At 41.3% G+C, this 9,107-nt stretch overlaps 1 protein-coding gene across 1 annotated transcript; it reads left to right on the top strand.

Annotated features, from left to right (window-relative positions):
• The first annotated feature begins 6,669 nt into the window (after positions 1-6,669).
• On the top strand, positions 6,670-8,235 carry LOC127346882 (auxin-responsive protein IAA8). Its single transcript, XM_051373129.2, has 4 exons — positions 6,670-7,000; positions 7,143-7,339; positions 7,440-7,548; positions 7,894-8,235. The coding sequence occupies exons 1-4, from the start codon at positions 6,792-6,794 to the stop codon at positions 7,952-7,954; spliced, it is 576 nt and encodes a 191-aa protein (XP_051229089.1). The 5' UTR covers positions 6,670-6,791; the 3' UTR covers positions 7,955-8,235.
• Positions 8,236-9,107: the final 872 nt, after the last annotated feature.

Below are 9,107 nucleotides of genomic sequence, written 5' to 3'. Positions count from 1 at the left end.
CTCTTATTTGTGTCAATGTTTTATAGCTCATGAGGAAGTATGTGGTGTTTATCTTTCAATCTTGTTGGGCAACTTTCACCAATGGACTAGTGGCTTCATCCGCTTATCCAATAATTTTGCAAAAAGAGCTGGCAATGGGATTCCCAGTTCCAAATTAATTAACCTTAATAGACACTCCTCCATGGTATGTGATTGTTGGACGGCACCCGAGGATTCGGTTAGCCATGGCTTGAGAAAGCAAAGGTGGGGAGGAGTGTCATCTAAATAAAACTAAAATAAAAAGTCACTCCTTCATGGTATGAGATTGTTGGCAGGCACCCGAGGATTCGGTTAGCCATGGTTTGAGAAAGTAAAGGTTGGAAGGAGTGCCACCCAAAAATAAATAATGGGAGCCGCTCTTTGAAGGTTTGTCTGGCAAGGGGGTTAAAGTGCCCACTACCATTCGTTGACAACAACAAACACCTCTCAAAACTTTACTTTTATGCTCTCTTTATGTTTTCAAAACCAAAGCTCTAGCACAAATATAGCAATCAATGCTTCCCTCTGCGAAGGGCCTTTCTTTTACTTTTATGTTGAGTCAGTTCACCTATCTCTCTCCACCTCAAGAAGCAAACACTTGTGTGAACTGTGCATTGATTCCTACATAATTGCATATTGCACTTGTTATATTACTTTATGTTGACAATATCCATGAGATATACATGTTACAAGTTGAAAGCAACCGCTGAAACTTAATCTTCCTTTGTGTTGCTTCAATGCCTTTACTTTGAATTTATTGCTTTATGAGTTAACTCTTATGCAAGACTTATTGATGCTTGTCTTGAAAGTACTATTCATGAAAAGTCTTTGCTATATGATTCATTTGTTTACTCGTTGCATTACCATTGCTTTGATCGCTGCATTCATTACATGTGCTTACAATAGTATTGATCAAGATTATGATGGCATGTCACTCCAGAAATTATCTTTGTTATCGTTTACCTACTCGGGACGAGCAGGAACTAAGCTTGGGGATGTTGATACGTCTCCAACGTATCGATAATTTCTTATGTTCCATGCCACTTTATTGATGATACCTACATGTTTTGTTCACACTTTATATCGTTTTGATGCGTTTTCCGGAACTAACCTATTGACGAGATGCCGAAGGGCCAGTTGCTGTTTTCTGCTGTTTTTGGTTTCAGAAATCCTACAAAGGAAATATTCTCGGAATCGGACGAAATCAATGCCCAAGATCTTAAAATTCCCGGAAGCTTCCAGAGCACCGAAGAGAGGCCAGAGGGGAGCCAGGGGGGCCCGACCCCACAGGGCTGCGCGGCCAAGGGGGGGGGCGCGCCCCCTAGTGTGTGGGTCCCCCGTGGCCCCTCCGACTCCGCCTCTTCGCCTATTTGAAGCCTCCTGACCTAAATCCTCGACACCGATTGACGAAACCCGAGAAAACCTTCCAGAGCCGCCGCCATCGCGAAACTCCAATTCGGGGGACAGAAGTCTCTGTTCCGGCACGCCGCCGGGACGGGGAATTGCCCCCGGAGTCATCTCAACCGCCATCTCCACCGCCATCTTCACCGCCATCGCTGTCTCCATGATGAGGAGGGAGTAATTCACCCCCGGGGCTGAGGGCTCCGCTGTAGCTATGTGGTTCATCTCTCTCTCTTTGTGATCTAGTTGAATATCATCTATGTGCTACTCTAGTGATGTTATTAAAGTAGATTATTCCTCCTCCATGATGTAATGTTGACAGTGTGTGCATCATGTAGTACTTGGTATAAGCTATGATTGTGATCTCTTGTAGATTATGAAGTTAACTATTACTATGATGGTATTGATGTGATTTATTCCCCCTTTCATAGCTGATGTTGACAGTGTGCATGCTATGTTAGTACTCGGTATAATTGTGTTGATCTATCATGCACTCTAAGGTTATTTAAATATGAATATCGAATATTGTGGAGCTTGTTAACTCCGGCATTGAGGGTTCGTGTAATCCTACACAATTAGTGGTGATCATCATCCAACAAGAGAGCGTAGAGTGGTTCTATTATGTGATCATTGTTGAGAGTGTCCACTAGTGAAAGCAGAATCCCTAGGCCTTGCTTCCAAGCATCGAATCTCCGTTTGTTTACTGTTTTGTTGCATGTTTACTCGCTGCCATATTTTATTCAGATTGCTATTACCACTCATATACATCCATATTACTTGCATCTCACTATCTCTTCGCCGAACTAGTGCACCTATACATCTGACAAGTGTATTAGGTGTGTTGGGGACACAAGAGACTTCTTACTTTGTGGTTGCAGGGTTGCATGAGAGGGATATCTTTGACCTCTTCCTCCCTGAGTTCGATAAACCTTGGGTGATCCACTTAAGGGAAACTTGTTGATGTTCTACAAACCTCTGCTCTTGGAGGCCCAACACTGTCTACAGGAAAAGAAGCGTAAGTAGACATCACCTATGTCACTGAGTATACCAGCTAACTTTGCATACATGTGTAGTTAATAGTCGTACTTCAGCGAGTGCCTCTAGATCATCTATTTTTGATGATTGGCCGAGTTTCTCCTTTTTAAGTTGGTCAGTCATGTGCTTAGACCATCCTCCAAGGTATCTACGCGTGGAGCGTAACTTATTATTCCACCTTTGTATTGGAGTGTTCCCAGCAACAGGCTTGTCCCATATAAACTTAATCATATCCGAGAAACCATCCCGTTGTAATCATCCAAGTTCGAATTTGAACGGACGTCTATGCGGAGGCGATGGTGTACCGGTTGAAATTAAAATAGGGGCATGATCCGACAAAGCTTCTATGCGAGGTAGGACCCGTACCGAGGCAAGAGGGTATTTTACTTCCAAATCTGAGTCCATCAGTACACGGTCTAACTTCTCATAAGTAGGATCTGGGAGGCTATTTTCCCATGTAAATTGTCTCCCAACCATTGAAACCTCTCTTAAATCCAAGCTATCAACGACGGCATTGAATAAAAAAGGCCAATGTGTATCGAACCTACCCCTGCTCTTCTCCTGTGGGTATCGTAGCAAATTGAAATCCCCCCAATAATGATTGGGTGCGGATTTTCCTTTGCTAGATTAACCAATTCACGAAGAAAAGCCGGGTTTTCCATATCCTGAGCAGCCCCATAGAAGGAAACCAAGCTCCATATGAAATTATCAGATTTGTTCCCGATGTGGAGCTTTATATGAAAGTCACCTCCAGAATTTTCGAAAATTTTCATAGTAGAAGTTCGGACTCCGACTAAAAGACCTCCCGAACGCCCTCGGGGTGGGCGGGATACCCAAGCAAAGTCTTCCCCGCCTGAAAGGCGATTTAGAAAACTTGTTGAGTAGTTTCACTTGCCCGTGGGCAACAAAATCTAAAACATGTTCCCTAATGCAATCAGGATGTGCATGTGTTTAGCCAAGTATTTTAGACCTCTGCTATTCTTAAACATGCCATTTATTTAGAAACAATAGAGGATTTATTCGCCTTAGCCTTTTTATTAGGCGAAGCATTTCTCTTAATAGAGGATGCTCTGGATTTACGTTCTGCTGCTTGAAGTTCAATGCATGAACCCATCCAGACCAACCTACTTGAGCGATTTAGTTCAGTTGATCTTGTTCAGAATATGGTGGATCACCTGAAGATTATACACGGACTAGCACATGATGTACTGATGTAGGGCGTGACTTTGTCTTTATTTTAAATCTCCAGAGGGAATATATGTGTACAATTGTTTTGCCCATGCTTATGTTTACATAGTAAGCCAATGTCGTTCCTGAATCTGAGTTGCCACCTATGTTGCAAGTTACATTAGTACGAATCAAGAAGCAAATCTAACGGTCTATAGATATTTTCTAGTTGCAATCTTATTTGCAACTACAAGAAATACATGTGCAACTTAATTTGTAACTGTAAAAATCTCAGTTGTCAACCAACTTGTAACGCCAGTGCGCGAATCACGATATATATAAATCTGATGGTGTAGAACTCTACCGAGAACTAAATTAGTTTTCTGAGAACTAAGCAAAACCGCAACAAAAAACATAAAAAAGAGAATAGATAAGAGAAGCACAATTTGAAATTACCTAAGAAAACTTGCCACTGCAAATAATTTTTTTTGGTAGCACTTTGCTTATAAGTTGTTCCCTAATTTTGAGCTTCAATTGAATGACCTCCTAATATCTCAAAAGTAATAAAATATAAATATATAATAACACGTGAAACACCTATCAGGGTAAATTCTTGAGTCCACATATGCAAATTCAAAATTTTACATGTTATCCAAAAAAGAAATCTCATTTCTGTAAAAACCATTTATATTACCAAAACTTATTTACTTTTCAGAAAGCACAAAATTGTCAACTACATGAAAACAATATCATACGTCTAACAAGATATTTGAAATTTATTGAGATAGCGCACACATTTGCGCGGGCCATTTTAAGCCAAAGCTCGCGGCACGTTCAGCCAAAAAGCCTTGAATATACTTCGGGATGGAACAAAAACGTCTTTTGCGAATTAAAGATAAATATGTCAGGTCAATTCTGTCAGTTAGACAATAATTGATCGAAGAAGAAGAATGATCTTGACGAATAGTCGACGATGCATATCGACATTCCATTCACGCGTCGTTTTACTACAGCAACATGCAGGATATGCTCACCATCTCCTCCGATCTTGATCTGATCTACTAGCTAGCAACTGTGCGGCTAATTAGCAATCTTGCTGCTTTGTGCTTTGTTGACGGCCCAACTAACTAGCAATAGCTAGCAAGTGTGCAGAGTCGATAGGTCCTGCTGCTGATGTGAAGGGTGAAACCGGATTAATAAAATGTCATGCTAAGATTGTTACTTCCTCTGTCCCGGTTTATAGGATTTGTGTGTATCCTAGGTTGTAAATTTAAACATGATAATACAAGACGTATATTACAAAGCATTATTATCAGATGTTTTACTTTCTAATGATACAAATTCTATGATGTATAATCGATATTATATTGACCAAATTAATAACCTAGAAGTAAGCGCAAGCCTTATGACCTGGAACGTAGGTAGTAGGATTATTCAAGGACGTCTCCATAATTTTGTTCTTGGTGTTAGCTAGGGGATCTCTTCTAATTTAGGTCACTATCTGGGCTAAGTATCTTTTAGTTCCTTATATATATTTACTACTCTAAAGAAAAGCAGTTCATAACAGTTTCTGTAATTGACTCTTTTTTTCCATAATCAAACTATTCAAAACCAAAACGCCCCGAAACCAATCAATAAATTAGATTAAAATATTATGAAAGAATAAAAATTTAGTTTACTAACCAAATTATTTAACGACAAACACATGTCAGGTTTTAAATGAAATGAATAGCATGGTTCAAATGAAGTGAATAGTATGACTGTGATCTCATAAGCTGGTGTGGCCCTCCGCTCTATCTCTGTAAATGTACAAATGGCCGAACTGTGATCCTAGTCTTGGCCAGTGAATATCATTGTTCAAGTTCACGGTCATGGCCATCTCAAAGTCATCATCGTCTTCCGACGATAATGATGAAAAGTCTTTGAAGATAAACTCGGTCGACCTATTCATCTACATTATGCAATTGTCTATGTTAATTTTTATTGAAAAATATCAAAATAGCAAAAGTTAAACTCCAGGTCAAATCAGGGAACACTTGGCGGATGGTGGAGGTGACAGTGTTGGCTGGCTGTGTTGAGGTAGTGCCAAAGCTGCACGTCAGACGATGGGGATTGGAGAACGAGGGTTCGACTCCGACCTTGGTCGTTGGTCGATGGTTGGCCGGATTTCACCGGCCTCCCTTGATTCTACAAATCGAGCTCGACGCTGATCCCTTTTTAACAAGTCGACGCGGGGGCACCGGAGCTACAGATTGATTCTGATGACGTCGATCGATTCTTAGTGGATGGGAGGGCGACTTAGGCTGCGGATAATTTTTTTGGGTGAGGCGTCGATGCTAATGTTGCAGTGTGGGCAGGGCAAACATCAACGTTGGGTGGAGAGCCAAGTTTTACTCTGTCATAGCAAGAACAATAGTAGAGTCAATCGCTCGATCTACCACATTGCCATATCACATATAGCTAATCTTATTGCCAATATGTACAATAGTGAGCTACAAAAAAGTACTGTTTTAGTGGTACATGACCCACCATTCACTCTCATAACATGCCTAGAAGCCCACTTCCCTTCTCTCGCTTCTTCTCTCTCATTCAACTCAGCCAAAATATAATATTTAATTTCTTGGAGCTAGCTAACTACAGTTGGTTCTATTGTACAAGCTCTTAGGACCGCTGCCAATTATACTTACAGATCGGGGCGGCCGAGGAGTAAATCCTCTAAACCGTTTGAATGCTCTGCTAGATCCGATTTAAAGAAATAAAACATAACTTTTACTCCTCTAACTGATTTAAGGGATCGACTGGAGATGCAATTACTCAACAAGAGCAAGTTTTGAGAGGCATGAGTGCAAATGGTGAAAAAAGCGCGCGTAGTCGAGTACAGGGCACGTACGTGTTGGTTGGTGGAGCCAGGATGCGGATCAGTTGACGAATGGCACCGGCAATGGGGTCACAGGAGATCTCGGTGGTGGCCGGTCACGTTGCCCTGCACTCGAGTGCACACCATAACGACCCGACATTCTCCCACCGTCACGGGAAGTCCTGCCTAGATCACGGATACAAAGAAACGAAACGATAAGAAGAAGAAAATTAATGTCAGTCTAACTCACTCACTCGTTTGTATTTGAGATTTAAAGAACAAGAGAAGTGGAGTTAGCTGGTTCCCACACCAGATGAAGTGCAAGGCCAAAGCGGCTACCAAGTCTCCTCCCTCTTCTTCCATGGATAGTTGTGGGGTCGGCGAACCGCCGCCGGCGATCTCCACGGCGTCGTCCCGTTACCGGCCGCCGCCGATCAGCACTGATCTTCACCTCGGTCTCAGCCGGCAGGCATGTTCCTCCTCCACCCATACAGCTCACAACAGCTCCCCTTCCACTCCAAGGTTTAATTCTCTCAGAAATCAAGCTTAACTGGTATTCATCATTTTCTTTTTTTTTTGCGGGTATGGTATTCATCATTTTCATTGTTCGATCTCTGGCTTTCTGCATATCAACCATCAACCGATCGATCAAATCATTTCACAGGAGCGCGCTAACCACAACAACGGCCACAGATATTCCGGCGTACAAGAGGGGCGGCGGCGGCCATGGGCAGCAGTCGCTGTTTGTGAAGGTTTACATGGAGGGCGTTCCCATCGGCCGGAAACTGGATCTGCTGCTGCTGGACGGCTACGACGGCCTCCTTGCTCTTCTAGCTCGCATGTTCAAGGCCTCCATCATACGTACGTCTGAGACTAAAATTCGTATAAATCATCACACCAAACTCTTCTCTGTTCACATAGCTACTATTTTCTTGTGATGTTTGGTTTGTTTAATTGCCAGATCATGATATTGTCGGTGGCGATCATCAAGGGGAGACGCAGGGTCGCCATGTTCTCACGTATCAAGACCAGGAAGATGACTGGTTGATGGCCGGGGACGTACCGTGGGAGTACGTAATGCTTCATTCTTAATTTCTCACTTATTCTTTCTCCCCTCTCGAAATAAATTTGTAGAATTAGCATCGGGCAACTAGAAAGAGCCATAAACGTGAGCATGACGTGTGGACCACCTAGCTAGTGATTTTTGTTGACAAATTTTTCCATAAGACAACGAAAGATCGGGTTCTACTATCATATGATGATGGAACATAGTTCCCATATTATAATTTTTCTAAGAGAAATAGTTCCCTTATTTTTCTCAGAGAAACAAAAATGTACAATTTATATTTTCCAAAGTATACACTTTGTGAAAATTCTGATCCATTACTTTCCTTCAATTAATTCACTTTGGACAGGCTGTTCCTGGCGAGCGTGAAGAAACTGAGGATCGCATGTGCGGATAGCTGCTTTCATTGATGCACTGATCACGATGGAAGGATGCAAATAGCTATTCCTGGGGATACTATTTATCCATTTCACTGGAGACAAGCCTTTTGGTGGATTTTTTTATACTATGATAAGATGGTTAATTCTTTGTGGCAAATATATAGTAGGAGTATTTTTTCGATATGGTAGGAGTATTAGCTAGAGCTTAGACATATCTTTCAAAGAAATAGCTAGAGATTATTGGTCAGGATATACACAATATGGTAAAGAAAGAAGAGACACATGCTTGCAATACATTTTCTTCTATTGTTTTTCTGTAGTCATTGTTTCCTTTGCTCTTATGAGGTTGGCACTATGAATTGCATGTCCAAACTATGTAAAGCCTGCATATAGAGTATAGTAAATACTAGTAGGATTTTCTATAACTATGAAAATATGAAATAAAGCTAGTACAAGGCACGAGTTTGTGGAATAACTTCAGCCATTCATATATTCTAAGTCATAATGGGCAAATACCTTTCAGACTAGCAATACTGTTAGTATCATAAGTTGTCTCATGCATACCATGTTGGCAAAAAATTGATGTGGCGGAATAATTAATAAGGAGAGAGATGTTTTCATGTTTTCTTTACGATATTAGAGAGGTGTGTCGGTACACTCTCTTAAAAGCTTTAAAAGGGTGATTTCATCGATTCATTGTTTGGCTAAAATTTATTGAGATTAGATGTGTAATTAGGTTATAAATGCGAACATGTAGCCATATATAGTTAGGCCCATAATCTAGTATTATCCCACTAGATGTCTATGTTATGGCATCTTGCATTGAACATAGTCACCGTGGGTGAGGATCACGACTGCTGAAGATGGACATCATTGAATTGAATTTGTTGAAGCGCCATGGTTGACTACATCAGGAGTTCCATGCCTTGGGAGCTAACCTAGTTTAGATATCCCAAAGCTTCTTTCATCCATTATCCTATATGACTTAGCTGCTAATCATGCCTTGGTCCTTTTGTTTGAGGGAATCCGTGACTTTATCCTTCCGTTTATCAAAAATACATCATGGCCTAATGCACTGCCGGCTATCGAATGGAGGGGCTCGTCATTCTACATTATAGTCCCATATAACCAAAGAGAAAGAAAGGGCTTATACATTCGTGGCTCATTCGTTAGTGGAATATAT

The sequence above is a fragment of the Lolium perenne genome, chromosome 1, assembly GCF_019359855.2.
Source record: "Lolium perenne isolate Kyuss_39 chromosome 1, Kyuss_2.0, whole genome shotgun sequence".
Classification (NCBI taxonomy): domain Eukaryota; kingdom Viridiplantae; phylum Streptophyta; class Magnoliopsida; order Poales; family Poaceae; genus Lolium; species Lolium perenne.
This window is presented reverse-complemented; position numbering and strand designations above follow the sequence as displayed.

Coding starts and splice junctions, on each gene's coding strand:
- LOC127346882 (XM_051373129.2), top strand. CDS start 6,792: ATGAAGTGCAAGGCCAAAGCGGCTACCAAGTCTCCTCCCTCTTCTTCC. Junction 7,001..7,142: donor AGCTCCCCTTCCACTCCAAG/GTTTAATTCTCT, acceptor ATCATTTCACAG/GAGCGCGCTAACCACAACAA. Junction 7,549..7,893: donor GCCGGGGACGTACCGTGGGA/GTACGTAATGCT, acceptor CACTTTGGACAG/GCTGTTCCTGGCGAGCGTGA.